At 48.9% G+C, this 21,654-nt stretch overlaps 1 protein-coding gene across 2 annotated transcripts in view; it reads left to right on the top strand.

Moving 5' to 3' along the window:
- The window catches only part of LOC135187953 (ubiquitin-conjugating enzyme E2 E2), a 293,818-nt gene that overhangs the window by 248,312 nt on the left and 23,852 nt on the right, over positions 1-21,654 (top strand). For both annotated transcript variants that reach the window (XM_064167037.1, XM_064167036.1), the window contains exon 5: positions 11,460-11,607. In XM_064167037.1, the coding sequence (XP_064023107.1) occupies positions 11,460-11,607 (148 nt within the window). The remainder of the gene's footprint in view (positions 1-11,459; positions 11,608-21,654) is intronic.

Genomic DNA, 21,654 nt, shown 5'->3' with positions numbered 1-21,654 from the left:
CAGTTCAAGGACAGGGGAGAGTCCAGTGCAGAGCCACAAAAATGATTAAGGAAGTTGAACATCTTCCTTATGAGGAGAGCCTGAGGGAGCTGGGGCTTGGAGAGGAGACAACTAAGGGGTGACCTCAGTCATGCTGATAAAGATGTGCAGGGTGAGTGCCAGGAGGCTGGAGCCAGGCTCTGCTGGGTGATGCCCAGGGACAGGACAAGAGGCACTGGTTGGAAGTTGAGGCATAGGAGGCTCCATGTGAACCTGAGGAGGATTTTTTTCCCTGTGAGGGTGACAGAGCACTGGAACAGGCTGCCCAGGGGGGTTGTGGAGTTTCCCCCTCTGGAGATACTCAAAAAACATCTGGATGTGTTCCTGTGTGATCTGCTCTGGGTGATCCTGCTCTGGCAGGGGAGGCTGGACCAGATGAGCTTTCAAGGTCCTTTCCAGCCCCTGACATTCTGTGATTCTATGATTATTTCTTTTTCCAACCAATGATCTAATGTCTCTCATTAGAATGCTCTGATTAGCCTCCAACCAGCACAGGTGTTTACAGATAAAGGAATGCTCTAAAAAGAACTCTACCCCCAGGAATGGTCACTGCAGTGATGTCTGCATTTTCATCAAGAATAATCTTTACTAATAACTTCTACTCTCACATTTGACTGCATTCAGTCTATTACAGCATCAATTCAATTCAGCTGGTGCTGATACAATATAGATATGTCTATCACTATCCTAGTACTCTGCTACCTTTAGTTTGAATATGAGTGATTGATAAAATCTCTTAATCCCAACTCTACAGTTAATCTTAATTGGGAGGTTAATCTCAGCTGACTGAAAGGTTCACAGGCCTTGAAAGCTGCAGTATGCTAAATCACCTCTAAAGCAAAGTTAAAACCTCCATTTCCTCCTTTTAAATCTCATATGTCTGTTGACTGACATTTTTCTTTCTCAGTATTTGAGAGCTTAGCTGTTTAAACTTCTGTACTTGACTACAGAGTCTTTTTCCTTGGTAACTGGAATCATGGAATCACAAAATCAAGCAGGTTGGAAGAGAGCTCCAAGCTCAGCCAGCCCAACCTAGCACCCAGCCCTAGACAATCAACCAGACCATGGCACTAAGTGCCCCAGCCAGGATTGGCTTCAACACCTCCAGGGATGGCAACTCCACCACTTCCCTGGGCAGCCCATTCCAATGCCAATCACTCTCTCTGACAACAACTTCCTAACAACATCCAGCCTAGACCTCCCCTGGCACAGCTTGAGACTGTGTCCCCTTCTTCTGTTGCTGCTTGCCTGGCAGAAGAGCCCAACCCCACCTGGCTACAGCCTCCCTTCAGGCAGCTGTAGAGAGCAATGAGCTCTGCCCTGAGCCTCCTCTTCTGCAGGCTGCACACCCCCAGCTCCCTCAGCCTCTCCTCACAGGGCTCTGCTCCAGGCTCTTCTCCCAAGCAAGGAACAGGCAAGATTTGGGTAATAGTTTGGATGTGATGATCTCAAAGGTCTTTCCCAACCTGGTTAATTCTGTGATTCTGTGAATCAGAAAGCCATAATGTGGACAGCAGAGCTGCAAGCAGTTATAGGTCAGGCTGAGGAGAGAATCAATAACTACATTTTATTATGAATAAATGCAAATGTCATTTTTTAAAGGAACAATACCATGTAAATCTCTGAGTTTTCCTTTGAATTCAGTTACCTGATAATTCTTCTAGCAACTACCAAACTGAATTGCTATTTCTCTTGGTGATTAACTTTCTTTTTCACTCTGCTTTTAATGTAGAATTTATATCAGTTGATGGTATTGATTTATCTGGTACTGATGAAAATGTCCATATCCAACTAATATCTTCCTGTTTTCCCTCTCTAAAACGTGTGGTTCTTCATTTCTTCTGTTTCCTGTAAATATCCAGTACTTGATTCTTCTCAAAAGGGCATCTTATAGGGAGTAGTCTCACAGCAGTGGTTTGCCTGCTGCCTGTCAAATATATTATCAAAGCAGCTGTTCTGGTGTGTATTGGATGTTTCAGAAGCTGTAATTCTGCCATATCACATATGTTTTAATGCTGCATAAAGTGCACATGATCTAAACATACAGCATAGATCAGTGTTCTTTCTGGTCCTCTTCCACACCTACACAGATATATATACACAGATGTGAGGGAAATAATGCTATGGACATTGTTACCATGACATGAGAAGAGATGAGCTGATTGATTTGCCATTGGAATGGGCTGCCCAGGGAGGTGGTGGAGCCACTGTCCCTGGAGGTGTTCAAGAAAAGCCTGGATGAGGCACTTAGTGCCATGGTCTGGTTGACTGGATAGGGCTGGGGGATAGGTTGAGCTGGATGATCTTGGGGATCTCTTCCAACCTGGCTGATTCTGTGATTCTATGATTAGGACAGAAAACTATGGGCCTGAAGTCAGTCTGCCTGGAACTCCTCCTGTAGGGAGAATTAGAATCATGAGGGCTGCAGCAGCTCTGCTATGAGGACAGGCTACAGCAATTGGGGCTCTTCAGCCTGGAGAAGAGAAGGATTTGAGGAGACCTTTTAGTGGCCTTCCAGTATCTGAAGGGGACCTACAGGAAGGCTGGGGAGGGACTATTGACAAGGTCAACAGGACAAGGAGTAATGGGTTTAAACTGGCAGAGGGGAGATTCAAAGTAGATCTTAGGGAGAAGCTCTTTACAGTGAGGGTGGTGAGACACTGGCACAGGTTGCCCAGGGAGGTTGTGGAGCACAGAATCACCCAATGTGATCTTTGATCTTTGATTCTGTGCTCCACAACCTCCCTGGAGGTGTTCAAGGCTAGGTTGGATGAGGCCTTGAGTGACCTGTCCTAGTGGGAGGTGTCCCTGCCTATGGCAGGATGTTGGAACTGGATGGTCCTTGAGGTCCCTCCCAACCTAAACCATTCTATGACTCTCTGCTCCCCACCAGCAGGACGATGGTTGGTCTCAGGAAGCAGAGCTCTCTACATGTGATGGTTCCCCTGGGGAACAGACAGCATGGGCAACTCTCCCAGACTTCCTTCTTCCACTTGGTTCTTGTATCTGAGCTGACATCACATGGCATGGGATATCCCTTTGGCCAGTTTGGGTCAGCTGGCTTGGCTGTGTCCCCTCAGGCTCTTGTGGCAGGGAAATGTTGGAGAAGCACAGCCTGGGCGCTCAGCTTAGCAGCAGCCAAAACACTGCTGTGTTAGCAACACACAGCTACAGCACTACAAAGCACAGCACTAGAGAGATGCTTTGAGTCAACTCCAGCTCAGCCCAAACCCAATGCAGTACCAGAGGTGGGCCACAGCCTTGGTGCTGTGTACAGGTGAAATGAAGTGCACTCTGTAAGAAGCCATAGGCTACTGTGTGACCATTGTGCCACACTGCAGCACAGACATTTTTGTTTGACAGTGCTTCTCTAATACAACTAAAAAGTGCAGGAACAGTTTGGGGTTTATTATTCTCCCTATCTGAGCAGACAAATCAATTGCTCATAAAGTCTGGCAAACTGAGATGGGAGCTACTTATTCCCTCCTGAGCTCTGTGAACATCATCGTAAATGGCATCATATTTTTTAACATATGTATAACCTTTTCTGTCTGCAGTACAGCTGCTGCCACTTCAGGTAGTGCTGCTGAGGTTTTATTAGAACAGAGCTCCTGGGCAAAGCTTGAGCAAGATAGAAGTTTCATCTCAGGCAGTGTCCCAGGTTAGGCTGGATCCCTCCCCCAGTAGAGTAAACTCACCACAAGGTGGAGTTTTTTGGAAAGGCAGGGAAAGATGAAATTGTATTTCTTATAGTTTAACAGTGTAAGGAGAAATAAACTACTAGAGAGAAATGTAATAACCTTAAGGAAGATTGGGAAGGAGTCAAGTGGCAGCAAAGCAGCAAAAGCAGCAGCAGCCAAAACAGCAGAGGGGAAGATAGCAGCAGGTGCAGCTGAAGCAGCAGAAGCCAGCAAGGGGAAGAACAAGCTGTGCTTCTAGACATAAAGCTCTTGATGCTCCAATGAAATGATGTTAACTTATCCACTGTTGCCATTATATGGCCTGTCCCTGGAATGTTCACCTCTCCACTATGTCTGAGCCAGAAAATCAGCTCAAGCAGCTGCAGGCAGGCATACAGAATGGCACCCTGAGAGGAAGTTGGGGAGCTCAAAAGGAGCTGTCCAAAAATGGAGCCCTGAGTGTGCCCTGCTTCAACTGTTGGCTGAGCAAAAACAAATTGGTTTTGCTTGCCATACAATCATAGAATCAACCAGGTTGGAAGAGAGCTCCAAGCTCATCCAGCCCAACCTAGCACCCAGCCCTAGACAATCAACCAGACCATGGCACTAAGTGCCCCAGCCAGGCTTGGCTTCAACACCTCCAGGCACAGCGACTCCACCACCTCCCTGGGCAGCCCATTCCAGTGCCAATCACTCTCTCTGACAACAACTTCCTCCTCACATCCAGCCCAGACCTGCCCTGGCACAGCTTGAGGCTGTGTCCCCTTGTTCTGTTGCTGCTTGCCTGGGAGAAGAGCCCAACCCCACCTGGCTACAACCTCCCTGCAGGCAGCTGCAGACAGCAATGAGCTCTGCCCTGAGCCTCCTCTGCTGCAGGCTGCACACCCCCAGCTCCCTCAGCCTCTCCTCACAGGGCTCTGCTCCAGGCCCCTCCCCAGCCTTGCTGCCCTTCTCCAAAGACCTTCCAGTACCTCAACATCTCTTTTGAATTGAGGAGCCCAGAACTAGACACAGCACTCAAGGTGTGGTCTGAGCAGTGCTGAGCACAGGGGCAGAAGAACCTCCCTTGTCCTGCTGCCCACACTGCTCCTGAGCCAGCCCAGGATGCCATTGGCTCTGCTGCCCACCTGGGCACACTGCTGGCTCATGTTCAACTACTCTAAACTAGCACCCCCAGATCCCTCTCTGCCTGGTTGCTCTCAGCCACTCTGTCCCCAGTCTGTAGTGCTGCTTGGGGTGGGGTTGTGTAGAAGCCTGCACTTGGCCTTGTTAAATCCTCCTGTTATCCTCCTGCTGATCCCAGGAATCTTTCCTCCATCTCTGCATAGTCACCAGGCTTTAGTGGAAGGAATGAGGAATAGGAGGTAAGGGTTTGAACCCAAGCAGTCTGAAGAGAGCAATTGCTCAGTTCACACTGCATCTCCTTGCATCCCTGTATGAAAAACTGAACAATCATTTCTTCCTCCAGGCAGATTTCTGTGGCTGAGTTCTGTGGCTGAGTTCTGTGGGGTCTGAATGTGCTGGAGGTGTGTTTGTGGAACTCACCATTTCAAGTCACACACGCAGATGCCAACACCTCAGTGCCTGCCTGGGACTACACCTAACATAGGAACATTTAGTGTGAAAGAGAGAGAGTGAGATCCAGGAGTGACCTTGCCTACAGCCAGTTGCCTGCAATCACTCAGCTGAAATCTATCTTTTTTCAGTCCTTAAAGCTAGCTCAGTGAGGAGCCAGCCAGAGCTTATACATTTACTTCTTTTCTCCCTGACCATTTGTGATGGTTTGGGTGTTCCTCACCCCCCCACACTTTGGAAATCACCCAGACTAGACTCAGCCAGCTCTGGAAATTGAATGAAGCTTCTATTTACAGCTGGCACAATATACAGGTAGATAGTTACAGTATATACAGTTATAGACAGCAATAGACAAGGTAAAAGGTAATACAGAAACACAACTCCCCTCCCAGAAACCTGAGTCCCCAGGAGGGGCTCCCAACCACCCTTCCACCTTCACCCACCCCTCTCAATCTTACCCCAGGCCCAAGGAAGAATGGAGGTTGGGCCAGGGGGTTAGGAAGCAAAGTCAGAGAGGTGGCAGAGAGGCTAGAGAGGGGGAAAATGCATCTCTGAGCTCCCCAGCAGAAGAAGTGCTACTCCCTTATCTATGTTTGGATTCTTGTTCTTATACCTCTCAGCAAGCCTATGAGTGAGGTAGACATCAGAACTGTTATCTGGTTCTTCTCACCAAAACACTGTAGCCAGCTTCAAACTAGCAGACCATTTTTCTCTCCCTTTTGAGGAGATAACTTCTTTTCTTCTTAGAGACCATATAAAGGGTCCTTTTGTTTTACAGTGTTTGGAAGGATTTGACATTCAGCAGAAAATAAACAGATTGGTTTATTATTGTCTCATTCCAAGACCCATTGAGTACAAATCCCTTATCATTGCCTTTCAAAAGCTTGTTTCTGTTGCTCTTACAGCTCCCAGAAGACAGCCTCATTTCTCCTTATTTCCTGTCATTCTCCTCTCTCTGACCTGCACTTTTATTCAATGAAAATGTGATACCATCTTAAAACTGCAGAATCAGAGAGAAAACCCATAAAGGATGCTTACCATCCATAAAAGACTATTCCTCCACCACTCAGTCATCAGAGGGCAGCTTCCCCTATACAGCCACACACCCCCTTGAACCCCTGCATGGCATTCTTGAGGTGTTTTCCTTAGAGGATCAATAGAGTTACAGTAGACCATTTCTGGGAACCACTTAATAGCCATCAAAGGTAGAAATGTGACTAATGAAGAAGATGTAGTTCCTCTGGCATGGTATTGTCACTTAGCTTCTCTCTGCTTTCCTAACAGGGGCGACACTGCACAGCTGTTCAGTGTGGGAGAGATAAGCGCAGCATCCGCAAAGTTACATGCCAGCATTTCCCACGTTACCTTACAATCACAGAGCCGGCCAGGTTGACCTCCAAGCTCACTGTCATGGTTTTTAAAGATAGCCAACAGAAATTAAGCTCTCAAATGAAATTGGAGAAAAAACCCCACAGAGTTATATTTGGAGAGAAATAGAGAGATAGACATTAGGAAGCAGTTACCACGTCCCTGGCAAACCCCCCTGAATTTTCCCCCAACTCAAAAACTAAATCTGTACTCCCCAGTGCTCCAATCCTCCCCCTCCCCCAATGCCTCCACCATCCAAGAGACCTAAAGAAGCCTCTGGAGGCCCCAAAACAGGCCTACTGCTTGCATCTTCTTCCCCATAAAGTGACTCCCGACAGACACAGGGCAGGAGGAGGAGGAAAGGAGAATGAACTGACATTGTTGTGAGTCTATAAAGAGATAGCAGAATGATGGGATTAAATAACAATCTTCTAGTCCCCAGAAGACTTTTAACCCTATGGTCTCAACCTGGGACACTCATCCAGCCCAACCTAGCACCCAGCCCTGGCCAACCAACCAGACCATTTCACTAAGTGCCCCAGCCAGGCTTGGCTTCAACACCCCCAGCCACACAGACTCCACCACCTCCTTGGGCAGCCCATTCCAATGCCAATCACTCTCTCTGACAACTTCCTCCTCACTTCCAGCTTAGATCTCCCCTGCCACAGCTTGAGACTGTGTCCCCTTGTTCTGTTGCTGCTTGCCTGGCAGCAGAGCCCAACCCCACCTGGCTACAGCCTCCCTGCAGGCAGCTGCAGACAGCAATGAGCTCTGCCCTGAGCCTCCTCTGCTGCAGGCTGCACACCCCCAGCTCCCTCAGCCTCTCCTCACAGGGTTTGTGTTCCAGGCCCCTCCCCAGCCTTGCTGCCCTTCTCTGGACACCTTCCAGCACCTCAACATCTCTCTTGAATAGAGGAGCCCAGAACTGGACACAGCACTCCAGGTGTGGCCTGATCAGTGCTGTGCACAGGGGCACAAGAACCTCCCTTGTCCTGCTGCCCACACTGCTCCTGAGCCAGCCCAGGATGCCATTGGCTCTGCTGCCCACCTGGGCACACTGCTGCCTCATCTTCAGCTCCTCTCTACCAGCACCCCCAGCTCCCTCTCTGCCTGGCTGCTCTCAGCCACTCTGTCCCCAGCCTGTAGCACTGCTTGGGGTTGTTGTGGCCAAAGTGCAGAACCCTGCACTTGGCCTTGTTCAGTCTCTTCCATTGGCCTCTGCCCACCCATCCAGCCTGGCCAGGTCCCTCTGCAGGGCTCTCCAACAGCTCCACACCTGCTTGTTGTCTGCAAACTTACTGATGCTAGACTCAATCCCCTGCTCCAGATCATCAGTGAAGACATTGAACAGGGCTGTGCCCAGCACTGGTCCCTGGGGCACACCATTAGTGACTGACTGCTACTCTTCCATTGGGCTGCTTTCTGAATCCTGCCAGATCCCCTCTGTCTTTGCTTCAGTGCTTCAGAAGCAGCTGAGACACAGGTAGCATGTGGCAATGTGTCCTACTAGGTGGCAGCAAAGCAGTTCCAGGGTTGAGAAGGCTGGATTCGATGGCCTTGTGTTAAGCAGGTTATGATCTCTGACCTGTCTACAAATAATTTAGAGACCACTATTTAATCTCTGCCATGCATTCAGTGTGTTTGCCACAGGGTTGGTGAGCCCAGGTGTGTCTTACCTACTTGACAAACTCAGCTTCTACTGAATAAAGTCCTGAACCTTGTTACTGTGGAAGCACAGCAGAGCACTTCTGTCCAGGAAAAAAGAATTAAGCAGATACTTTGTTCCAATCATGTACTGAGTGTCAAGCATTTAACACTTTAAATTAAGCAGATGCTAAAATGTTTGATAGGGTCATGAGTGCCTGGAGTACTTGGTGGGCCCAGGTCAACCTCAGGACATTCAACAAGGCCAAGTGTAAGGTCCTGCACCTGGGCTGGTGCAATCCCAAGCACAGCTCTAGGCTGGGTGGGGAATGGCTGAGAGCAGCCCTGAGGAACAGGACCTGGGGGTCTGGGCTGATGCAAAGCTCAACAGGAGCCTGCAGTGTGAGTGCAGCCCAGACACAACCCTGTGCTGGGCTGCAGCAAGAGCAGTGTGGGCAGCAGGGCAAGGGAGGGGATTCTGCCCCATGGCTCTGCTCTCCTCACACCCCACCTGCAGTCCTGGGTGCACTTCTGCAGCCCCCAGCACAAGAGGGACATGGAAGTGTTGGAGCCAGTGCAGAGGAGGCCACCAAGATGCTGAGAGGGCTGCAGCAGCTCTGCTGTGAGCACAGGCTGAGAGAGTTGTGGCTCTGCAGCCTGGAGAAGAGAAGGCTTGGAGGAGGCCTTGGAGTGACCTTCCAGTATCTGAAGGGGACCTACAGGAAGGCTGGGGAGGGACTACTGACAAGGTCTTGTAATGAGAGGACAAGGGGGAATGGGTTTAAAGTGGCAGAGGGGAGACTGAAACTGACTGTTAGGAAAGGGTTCTTTGCAGTGAGGGTGGTGAGACACTGGCACAGGTTGCCCAGGGAGGTTGTGGAGCACAGAATCAAAGATCACATTGAGTGATTCTGTGCTTCACAACCTCCCTGAAGGTGTTCAAGGCCAGGTTGGATGAGGCCTTGAGCAACCTGTTCTAGTGGGAGTTGTCTGTGCCTATGGCAGGGGTTGGAACTGGCTGATCCTTGAGATCCCTACCAACCTGAACCATTCTGTCACACCATGCTCAGGAGGGTTAGATGATTCACTTTCATGTCAAGCCCAAGAATACTGCGAGTTACTCTAGCTGGAGACTTAATGAGCACTGAGTTAAGATTCCAAGGATGCTCCTCCACACCAGCTCCCAATAGGGACTGTTTTGATATGCATTTTGTGTAAGGTAGTTTACCACTTGTGTGTTTTTGTGTCCTTACTCATTCTAAATCACTTCCCTTTGTAATGGACATTTGTATTTATCACTAAATAGTGTTCTCCTGATCTTACAGGTGACTTCTTTCCTTCCAAATGCTGAATGTGCTTGGTTTCCTAATGAGGGGTGGGGGAAATAGATCATCTGGCTATAGTTTTTAGATGGATTGAGCTCATCGTGCCAAAGGCATTTTAATTTGGCATAAAAGTTCCAGAAGTGAAGCACTAAGGCAGGAACACACAAAAAAAAACCACAACTGTGGAGGGAAGAAGTGAAAGACCCTGGGAATGGGTAGGGTATGGAGTGGAAAACTATCAAATGATCCTATTAATTGGCACTAGCTTTAGCCACAGTGTGTTTGAAACCTGACAAACTCACTTTCTTGTTGAAGAGCTGACTGGTGTGTGACAGAGGGCTCCAAGCATGCCCAGATTTAGGTGGGAAAGTAGTTATGAGGGAAAGTATTTCCTATTGAATGTAGTGTTTTGATACCACTGATGCCCTACCCTTGCTTTGCCTTGGTTTTGCCAAAGCTGCTGGATTTAATCCAAAAGGGCAGAATCGCTCGGTGGAGAGAGAGATCCTTTGTGTCAAAAGCAGCTCAAAATAAAGGGCTTCATAAACAGCTCTCCAGGTTCAGCTATAACTTCTCCTGCTCCCCTTACTCCTATTCCTTCTCCTTCTTTCACCTTCACCTTCACCTTCTCCTTCTTTCACCTTCACCCTCTTCTCCTTCTTTCACCTTCACCCTCTTCTCCTCCTTCTCCTTTGCCTTTGCCTTCGCCTTTGCCTTTACATTCTTCTCCTCCATCTCCTTCACCTTCACCTTCACATTCACATTCTTCTCCTCCATCTCCTTTGCCTTCACCTTCATGTTCTTCTCCTTCACCTCCTTCACCTTCGCCTTCTCCTTTACCTTCATGTACTTCTCCACCTCCTTCACCTTCCCCTTCGCCTTCTCCTTCATGTTTGTCTCCATCTCCTTCACCTTCTTCACCTTCACCTTCATGTATTTCTCCTCCACCTCCTTCGCCTTCAGCTTTGCCTTCACTTTCATGTTCTCCTCCATCTCCTTCGCCTTCACCTTCATGTTCTTCTCCTCCATCTCCTTCGCCTTCACCTTCATGTTCTTCTCCTCCATCTCCTTCGCCTTCACCTTCATGTTTTTCTCCTCCATCTCCTTTGCCTTCACCTTCACATTCTTCTCCTCCATCTCCTTCACCTTCACCTTCACATTCTTCTCCTCCATCTCCTTTGCCTTCACCTTCACATTCTTCTTCTCCATCTCCTTCTTCTTCTCCTTCACCTTCTTCTTCGCCTTTGCCTTGACCTTCACGTTCTTCTCTTTCTTCTCCTCCTCCTTCTCCTATGGGAATAAAAGCATTATATTTGAACAGCCTTTCTCAGAGATACTTCACTTTGCATTTCCCAGGAGTTAGTGTGGGATGTCTCCTCATTTTATTCCCCACTTACTCTATTGGGTCAAACAATAAACAGAAGACAACAGTGGAAGAATCTGTTGCCTTTCTGCCTCACTTCAAACTACAAAGTACCTGTGGGCCTGAGCTACAAACGTTGTCCAGGAAAGAGGCTGAAATAGCAATTTTTGGCCCCACCTGAAAATAACAGGATTGATGAGCTCAAGGCAAGAGGAAGCTTGGCAAATGTGACCTGGCATCACATTGCCCAAACCAGTTCCATGGCAGTTCAGAGGTGGGAGAAGCAGACCTTCTTTTCTTTATTTTCCCATGAATCTGCCTGTTTTGTCCATTCTTTAAGTGGCAGTAGCAGAGCAGTGTTGTTGCAAGCAGGAAAGCAAAGTGTTAGTTTGTATGATCTTGTCATGGCTTAGCAATGGTGTAAGTAGTGCCCACTCTTGTATTCAGTTGTGCTGTCTTTTCTAGGTAACGTTTCGGACAAGAATCTACCACTGTAACATTAACAGCCAAGGTGTCATCTGCCTGGACATTTTAAAAGACAACTGGAGTCCAGCATTAACCATTTCTAAAGTTCTCCTCTCCATCTGCTCCCTCCTCACAGACTGCAACCCGGGTAAGACACATGAACATTCACATTGGTGTTCATTCACACTTTATATTTGGTCAGCCAGCATCATAGAATCACAGGATGTCAGGGGCTGGAAGGGACCTGGAAAGCTCATCTGGTCCAGCCCCCCTGCCAGAGCAGCGTCACCCAGAGCAGATCACACAGGAACACATCCAGATGGTTCTTGAGTATCTCCAGAGAGTGAGATTCCACAGCCTCCCTGGGCAGCCTGTTCCAGTGCTCTGTCACCCTCACAGGGAAGAAGTTCTTCCTCAGGTTCACATGGACCCTGCCATGCCTCAAACAGGGCCATATGTGGTCAGTGCACTGTTTTGCTTTTAAGAAGCTACACAAATGCATTTTTTCAAGCCATTTATTTAAATTAGGACAACATATAGAAGGAAAGCAGAGTTTCAGGAGCTCGAGTACATTTTTAGCACTTCAGAGTAAGAATCTCCTAATCCAAAAGATATCATCAGCCTGGATGTGAGGAGGAAGTTGTTCAGCATGAGAGTGATGAGAGCCCGGAGTGGGTTGCTCAGGGAGTGGGTTTGTTGCAGCTATCTGGTTGCTGCTGTGGAAACGTGGTCAGAGCCCTCACAGGTCAGTGTGGTCAGGAGCAATGCCACATGGACTCCAGGCCATTCAATGTGAATGATACCAGAGACTCTTCATTGATTGTTCTGACTCTCACTGAATAGTCTTTGAGCATGGAGCACACACACATTAGCATAATGCAGCCCTTTGCATAAACCCTGCCTTGTTGTTCTCATTAAGGAGATGTCCACTTACCTATCCTTACTCTGATAAGGTAGCCAGCAGCTGTGGGAGATCAAGGCCAGCACTCCATTGTTATTGTTCTTCTCACAGTGGTTGAGGCCCCGTCCCTGGAGGTGTTTAAGGCCAGGCTGGATGAAGCTGTGGCAAGCCTGCTCTAGTGTAGGGTGTCCCTGGGCAGGGCAAGGGGGTTGGAACTAGATGATCCTTGTGGTCCCTTCCAACCCTGACTGATTCTGTTCTATGATCAGACCTTGCATTAGGCACTGATTTGGATATTACAGCCAGGATATTAATACCAAGAAATATTAATGAGTTACTAAATATTGAAAAGGAAAGCTTTCATTTAAATATGCTGATAGTAGGGTCCCTGAAAAGACTATTAACAGTACTGGTAGTGATGGATGTCTCACACAGACTCTACAAATGATGAAAATTAATTTAAATGAGGTTTATTCAATATCCTGGACAGCCTCTATAAGTACTCAAAGCAAGCTGTCATTCTTCTTAACTAGCATAGCACTTAACCTCTTCCCTCAGCTCTGTTAGATTTGTTTTCTGCAACTGACCATTAGGTCTGTAATTTCCACTTGCTCTTAGCCTGTTTACTTAGGGATTATTCTGAGTGTAGCTTTAGAGAAACTGCAGCTTAGGAAATAATTAATGACTCGTTAAAGAAAGAGTAAGTGCTCTAGATACAGATTGTGAGGGTTCTTGCTGGGGGTTGTTTATTGTGGGGGTTTATTTTCTTTCATTTGCCACCTGGACTCCTCCATTGCAGAGAGATGTTGAGGTGCTGGAAGGTGTTTGGAGAAGGGCAGCAAGGCTGGGGAGAGGCCTGGAGCACAGCCCTGTGAGGAGAGGCTGAGGGAGCTGGGGGTGTGCAGCCTGCAGCAGAGGAGGCTCAGGGCAGAGCTCATTGCTGTCTACAACTCCCTGCAGGGAGGCTGCAGCCAGGTGGGGTTGGGCTCTGCTGCCAGGCAACCAGCAACAGAACAAGGGGACACAGTCACAAGCTGTGGCAGGGGAGGTCTAGGCTGGATGTTAGGAGGAAGTTGTTGTCAGAGAGAGTGATTGGCATTGGAATGGGCTGCCCAGGGAGGTGGTGGAGTCACTGTGCCTGGAGGTGTTGAAGCCAATCCTGGCTGGGGCACTTAGTGCCATGGTCTGGTTGATTGTCTAGGGCTGGGTGCTAGGTTGGGCTGGATGAGCTTGGAGCTCTCTCCCAACCTGCTTGATTCTGTGATTCTATGGGGCACTTCAAGGCAAGGTTGGACGTGGCACTTGGTGCCATGGTCTAGCCTAGAGCTCTGTGGTAAAGGTTTGGACTTGATGATCTGTGAGGTCTCTCCAACCCTGATGATACTACTATGATAATGAAGGAAATGCTGACATGATTCTATTATTCTAATTTTTGAATCTTTATGTTTCCTGGTTTATTTTTTTTCCCCAAAGAAAGGGCTAAAAACTGCTTTGCAAAAGGCAGAAGGTGATATTGTTGTGTGATCTGGAGCTGGGTCAAAAGCTGTAAATGAGACTGAATTATTTCAGAGCTGAAAATAACAGAAGCAGACAAAAGTTCAATTGCCTGGTTTTATTTTTGTATAGGCTTGCTAATGTATAGGGCCTTGAAATCCATGGCAGTTAAGAGCTGGAGCAGCAGAGGAGCCATGTGGTAGCATTTCAGACATAGTTATTCCAGGTGTGTTGTATGCTTTCTGTTCATGCCACTGAAGGATTGACTTCTGTTAGGCTCCACTTCAAAACAGGCAGAGACATAGTTTTCCTCCAGCACCAGAGCTTCCAGCTCCTCTTGTTTGTTACCCATACTGCGTGCATTAGTGTACATGCACTTCAGCTGGGCTGCTGCTTTTACCCCTAGCTCTACCCTACCATCCTCAATTCCCTTTGATTTGTCTCTGGTGCTGTCATGTTTAACCCCCTCCCTCTTCCATTCTAGTTTAAAGCCCTCTCAACAAGCCCAGCCAGCTTAATAGAATCATAGAATCAAGCAGGTTGGAAGAGACCTCCAAGATCATCCAGCCCAACCTAGCACCCAGCCCTGGCCAATCAACCAGACCATGGCACTAAGTGCCTCATCCAGGCTTTTCTTGAAGACCTCCAGGGACAGCAACTCCACCACCTCCCTGGGCAGCCCATTCCAATGCCAATCACTCTCTCTGACAACAACTTCCTAACAACATCCAGCCTAGACCTACCCTGGCACAACTTGAGACTGTGTCCCCTTGTTCTATTGCTGGTTGCCTGGGAGAAGAGGCCACCCCCCACCTGGCTACAATGCCCCTTCAGGTAGTTGTAGACAGTAATAAGATCACCTCTGAGCCTCCTCTTCTCCAGGCTGAACAGGCCCAGCTCCCTCAACCTCTCCTCATAGGATTTGTGTTCCAGGCCCCTCACCAGCTTTGTTGCCCTTCTCTGGACATGTTCCAGCACCTCAACATCTCTCTTGAATTGAGGGGCCCAGAACTGGACACAGCACTAAAGGTGTGGCCTGAGCCATGCTGAGTACAGGGGCAGAATAACCTCCCTTGTCCTACTGGCCACACTGCTCCTGATGCAGGCCAGGATGCCATTGGCTCTCTTGGCCACCTGGGCACACTGCTGGCTCATCTTCAGCTACTATCTATCAGTACCCCCAGGTCCCTTTCCTCCTGGCTGCTCTCAGCCACTCTGTCCCCAGCCTGTAGTGCTGCTTGGGGTTGTTGTGGCCAAACTGCAGAACCCTGCACTTGGCCTTGTTCAATCTCATCCCATTGGCCTCTGCCCACCCATCCAGCCAGGCCAGGTCCCTCTGCAGGGCTCTCCTACCCTCCAACAGATCAACATCTGCTCCTAGGTTGGTGTCATCTGCAAACTTACTGATGCTGGACTCAATCCCCTCATCCAGATCATCAATAAAGATATTGAACAGGACTGTGCCCAGCACTGATCCCTGGGGAACACCACCAGTGACAGCTGCCAGCTGGATGTGGCACCATTCACCACCACTCTCTGAGCTCTGCCATCCTGACAGTTCTTGATCCAGCACAGAGTGAATCTGTCCAAACCATGAGCTGCCAGCTTGGCTAGGAGCTGCTTGTGGCAGACAGTGTCAGAGGCTTTGCTGAAGTCCAAGTAGACTACATCCACAGCCTGCCCCACATTCACCAGGCAGGAACCTGATCATAAAAGGAGATCAGATTGGTGAGACATCTGCAGGAAGTGAGGCAGATGGATGACAGAAGTGTGAAGAAAAGCAAATGACTCTTTGCTCACGTGTCTTAGAGACCAGGTACCAAGGTAAAAACACTGCAAGGTAGTGTTGGGATTGAGAAAGTGCACTTGACTATGTGCTCATGGGTGGTCCCCTTGTCTCGGGGTGCTATGGCAAGCCTGAAGGCTGGCCACTTGCCAGAAGCAGTTTGAAATTTCAAACCTACTACTTCTGCCTACTCAGATTTTATCCCCCAAGCTCCTGCAGGTGCTGTCAAACAGCTGTTTTAGCTGACCAAGTGTGTGAGAGGAATGCTGAAAAATGTCACTCACAGAATATTACCACATGCAACAGGTCACACTGCAAATGGAGGTTGTGCTTCTCTGCAGTTGCTTTCAGCTAGCAGCTGTAAGCGTTGCCATTGCCACAGTAAATAGCAGAGCTTTGTGACATCTCATTTCCAAACCTTTTCTTTTGATTTTGTTACTGCTTCTTTTGAAAATGTTCTGATGGATTTTTGAGGAATCAGTGCAATTTCTTAACTTGCATTGTGAATTCTCCTCTCCCAAGGCACTGATGGCAGGTAGCTGTGAACCCCTGAGTCACTGTTACCTTGGAATCATGGAATCAAACAGGTTGGAAGAGACCTCCAAGCTCATCCAGTCCAACCTAGCACCCAACTGTAGCAAATCAACCAGACCATGGCACTAAGTGCCCAGCCAGGCTTGGCTTCAACACCTCCAGCCACACAGACTCCACCACCTCCCTGGGCAGCCCATTCCAATGCCAATCACTCTCTCTGACAACAACTTCCTCCTAACATCCAGCCTGGACCTTCCCTGGCACAGCTTGAGACTGTGTCCCCTTCTTCTGTTGCTGGTTGCCTGGCAGCAGAGCCCAACCCCACCTGGCTACAGCCTCCCTGCAGGCAGCTGCAGACAGCAATGAGCTCTGCCCTGAGCCTCCTCTTCTGCAGGCTGCACACCCCCAGCTCCCTCAGCCTCTCCTCACAGGGCTCTGCTCCAGACCCCTCACAGCTTTGCTGCTCTTCTCTGGACATGTTCCAGTACCTCAACATCTCTCTTGAATTCAGGGGCCCAGAACTGGACACAGCACTCCAGGTGTGGCCTGAGCAGTGCTGTGCACAGGGGCAGAATTACCTACTGAAATTGCCTATTTCATTTTCAGATACTTTTTCTGTTAAGAAGTGAGCTTTTAATGCTAGTGATGTACAACAGAAGGCTTGCAAAAACTTTGAGGCTCCTACAGTTCAGCATATTGCTTACTGTACTACAGCTTTTTTTGATTGTGCTGCCTAGCCCATTCTTTTTTATAACTTTTGATCCTTAACAAAATCACAGAATCACAGAACTTTAGAGGTTGGAAGGGACCCCCAGAGATCATGGGGTCCAACTCCCTGCCAAGGCAGGATCCTCTAGGGTAGTTTGCACGGGAATGCATCCAGGAGGGGTTTGGAAGTTGCCAGAGAAGGAGACTCCACAACCTCTCTGGATAGCCTGTTCCAGTGCTCTGTCACCCTCATTGTAAAGAAGTTTCTCCTCATGTTGAGGTACAGCCTTCTGTGATGAAGTTTGTAGCCATTGCCCCTTATCTTATTGCTGCTGACCACCAAAAAGTGATTGGCCCAGCCACTTGACAGCCACCCCTCAGATATTTGGTGAGACACTGGCACAGGTTGCCCAGGGAGGTTGTGGCTGCTCCCTGCCTGGAGATGTTCAAGGCCAGGTTGGATGAGGCCTTGAGTGACCTGTTCTAGTGGGAGGTGTCCCTGCCTGTGGCATGGGTTGAAACTGGATGATCCTTGAGGTCCCTTCCAACCTAAACCATTCTATGATTTTATGATTGTGTAAGATACATTGATAAGATTTCCTCTCCATCTCCTCTTCTCCAGACTAACCAGCCCCAGGTTTCTCAGTCTGTCTTTGTATGGGAGATGCTCAAGTCCCTCAGTCATCCTCATGCCTCTCTGCTGGTCTCTGTCCATCAGGTCCCTGTCTCTCTTGAACTGGGGAGCTCAAAATGGACACAGTATTCCAGGTGTGGTCTCACTAGGGCAGAGTAGAGGGGATTTCTGGTTCCTTGCCATCCAGATTGAACAGATAAAGAGCTAGATACATCCCTCATATATATCACTGAGAGACCTAACACTGAAATATAGCATACATATAAATATGTATACGTAGCAATACAGAAACATAGAGTCATAGAATAGTTCAGGTTGGAAGGGGCCTCAAGGATCATCCAGTTCCAACTATTTATAGACACTTCTCTTTCAATTCCACTGTAAAATAGGAATCAGCTGTTCTCTCTTTAATGTGATATCCTTCTGCTACAGACCAACATGGCATAGCAGCCCTCTCATAAATGTACCAGAAGGAAGGAAAATCATAGAATCATAGAATGGTTCAGGTTGGAAGGGACCTCAAAGCTCAGCCAGTTCCAACCCCCTGCCATAGGCAGGGACACCTCCCACTAGAACAGGTCACTCAAGGCCTCATCCAACCTGGCCTTGAACACCTCCAGGCAGGGAGCAGCCACAACCTCCCTGGGCAACCTGTGCCAGTGTCTCACCACCCTCACTGCAAACAACCCTTTCCTAACAGCCAGTTTCAATCTCCCCTCTGCCTGCTTAAACCCATTCCCCCTTGTCCTGGCATTACAAGACCTTGTCAATAGTCCCTCCCCAGCCTTCCTGGAGCCCTCTTCAGATACTGCAAGGCCACTCCAAGGTCTCCTGGAAGCCTTCTCCTCTCCAGGCTGCAGAGCCCCAACTCTCTCAGCCTGTGCTCAGAGCAGAGCTGCTGCAGCCCTCTGCTCGCAGGGATGTGTGTTCTCCTGTCTGTCAAATGGGGTCATTTTCTCATCCCCCAGTCCTGTCTTCATCTAACTTGTCTGACCCTTTCTAAAGGCAGAATCCCAAGAGGGGTCTCAGTTTGATAAGCAGCTTTGAACTCTTTGTTCACCATTCATCAGCCAGAAGCAGACCAGAATCTCCCACAAACACAAACACTTGGCATTGGTGAGTTTTCCCCCCTAGCCTCTCTGAAGGGAAGAATCAAGTGTCAGTCCCCCCCTGCCCTTACATATATGCAAATCTTCCTAGCAGTAAATGGCAGCTAATTAACCCTCAGTCGCACACGGTGATTAGATGGAGCTGGAGCACAGCTGCAGCCTCTCTGGCGAGCGCTGCTCTTCTTCCCCAGCAGGCTGAGCAAATGCTCCTGCCGCTCCTGTCACTCACACAGTGACCTACAAAAGCCGTGGAGAAAGTCTCTTCCCTCCCCGGTTACACATCACTGCCCTTTGTTCCCTACCACTCCAGGCAGGAGCCAGTTTGTCCTTTTTAAACAACTAATTCAGTCCTTTACTCCTAAGCTGTCTCAGACCTCTCAGTCTTAATTATTGTTAATTGTCTCTGTTTTGCTTGGCAGTATCAGCCAGCAAAGTGTGTTAATGAGATGAGGGAGCTGTGTAACAGCTGGCTGGCTTTTGTCAGGGGCAAAAAGGTGCTCTAAGGTTTATGTATCAGTGAACAACTGTAGTCTGTCTGGGGGTGAGGAAGGCAGCAGGAATGGTATCAGCAAGATGGGAGCCATGATGCAATGTACGGTAGCGTTCAATCCAGGAGTTCATGTGTCACAGTGTCACAGTATCATCAGGGTTGGAAGAGACCTCACAGATCATCAAGTCCAACCCTTTACCACAGAGCTCAAGGCCAGACCATGGCACCAAGTGCCACGTCCAGTCCTGCCTTGAACAGCTCCAGGGACGGCGACTCCACCACCTCCCCGGGCAGCCCATTCCAGTGTCCAATGACTCTCTCAGGGAAGAACTTTCTCCTCACCTCCAGCCTAAATCTCCCCTGGTGCAGCCTGAGGCTGTGTCCTCTTGTTCTGGTGCTGGCCACCTGAGAGAGGAGAGCAACCTCCTCCTGGCCACAACCACCCTTCAGGTAGTTGTAGACAGCAATAAGGTCATCCCTGAGCCTCCTCTTCTCCAGGCTAACCAATCCCAGCTCCCTCAGCCTCTCCTCGTAGGGCTGTGCTCAAGGCCTCTCCCCAGCCTCGTTGCCCTTCTCTGGACATGCTCAAGCATCTCAATGTCCCTCCTAAACTGGGGGGCCCAGAACTGAACACAGCACTCAAGGTGAGGTCTAACCAGTGCAGAGTACAGGGGCAGAATGACCTCCCTGCTCCTGCTGGCCACACCATTCCTGATGCAGGCCAGGATGCCACTGGCCCTCTTGGCCACCTGGGCACACTGCTGGCTCATGTTCATGTTTTTCTTCAAGGTGGTGCTACAGGCTGGGGACAGAGTGGCCAGAGAGCAGCCAGGCAGAAAGGGACCTGGGGGTGCTGAAAATGAGCCAGCAATGTGCCCAGGTGGCCAGGAGATCCAGTGGCATCCTGACCTGGATCAGGAGCAGTGTGGCCAGCAGGACAAGGGAGGTTATTCTGCCCCTGTGCTCAGCACTGCTCAGGCCACACCTTGAGTGCTGTGTCCAATTCTGGATAGGTTGGACTAGATGAGCCTGGTTGATTCTATGATTCTACAAGGCCAGCTTGAAAGCATGTCTCATGCACCTTACTTAGTGAGACAAGATCCCCATGATCTTAGGATCTTGTTTGTCTTTGTTTATGCTTAGATAAATGTAAGTCATGGACATTCACATCCATGTTACTTAATATAGGTTAACAAATATGGAACCATGTAGTAAATTCATGATCCAAGGCAGTGCTTGCAACAACTAGCAGATAACTGCTAACAGAGGTACATGGTGTTTGAAAGCCACAGGATGTGCTGCAAAGGTTTTTAACATAAGCAGTCTGCTTTTCAGACATGCTGAGCCTCTGCAACTCCCATGGACATTCACATTAAAGTAATGTGGTAGCATTTGCCCATCTCACTGACTCTTGCAAGCACATTTACTCTGAGGACATGTACACTTCAGTCTCAAATGGTATTCACAGTAAGCTACACACAGTAGGCTCTGAACAAACTGTTGCCCACTTTCTGGTGGGTTTGATGAACAACAAGAGACAAACAGCTTTACACTGCCAGTACAATATGCCACTGGAGTGTCTGAGAGCATCACCAGGCCAACTAACCTGGCTAGTGCTGACCCAGGTGAAGTGGGTGCTGCTGGCAGTTCCTTATGCATTTCCTTTGCCAAAGGCTAGTGGCCTTTTCTAGCAAAAATTCCTTCTTCCTTTTGCTCTCTCTTACTCATTTTTTCTCTTTTCCTTTCCCTTTTCCCCTTTCCTTTTTGTTTCTACATCATGTCAATAAATTGGGATAGAAAACTGGTAAGCAGTGAAAACAACAGGGCTAAGAAAGAAATAACCTTTGGCAGGGCTGCCAATGAGATAGGAACACCAGATGATGAGTCTGTCTAAGTGTGCCTCGTGCTTTGATGACCTCCACAAAAGTCAGGCACATTCAGGAAGGATGGGCACATGAGAGGGCTTTAAGAATGAGCAGGGCAATGGGGATCCTCTCTTACAGAAGGGGGCTAACAGACACACTGTGCAGCAAAGGAAGACCAGGAGGAAGGAGGATGGTTCTTCACTAATACATCAGGAATGGAAAACAGGAAACTGGTCACTTAAGATAAAGGATAACAGTTGCTTAAAACCAGGAGGGTATAAAACTTCTGTGAGCCAGTTCAGGCTAGAAACCAGGATGAGGTTTCCAAAGAGCAAAGCAAGTGAGGCTCTGTGAAGCCCCTCAGCAGCTACTTTGGTTACAGCTGCCAGCCAAGGGCTAAGCCTCAGCAGGCACGTTCGTGGGCAAGCAATGCTGTGGCTGCTCCCTGTCTCGGGTTGCTCCCCTTACCCCTCTGCGCCACCGCGGACTCCCTGCACTGCCTGCCTGCCTCATCAATGGAGACTGTAGCCAGGCACAGCCTGCCACCGTGAAGAGGACAAGGAGCAGTGCTGAAGCATTTGGCTTGGAAACATCAATTAGAGGGACAAAATCCCCATGGACTGGCAGCTGAGTGTGGGAGAAATGGTAAGGAGCTAGAGGTAGAGGATGACACC

Source organism: Pogoniulus pusillus, chromosome 28 (genome assembly GCF_015220805.1).
Source record: "Pogoniulus pusillus isolate bPogPus1 chromosome 28, bPogPus1.pri, whole genome shotgun sequence".
Lineage (NCBI taxonomy): Eukaryota > Metazoa > Chordata > Aves > Piciformes > Lybiidae > Pogoniulus > Pogoniulus pusillus.
This window is presented reverse-complemented; position numbering and strand designations above follow the sequence as displayed.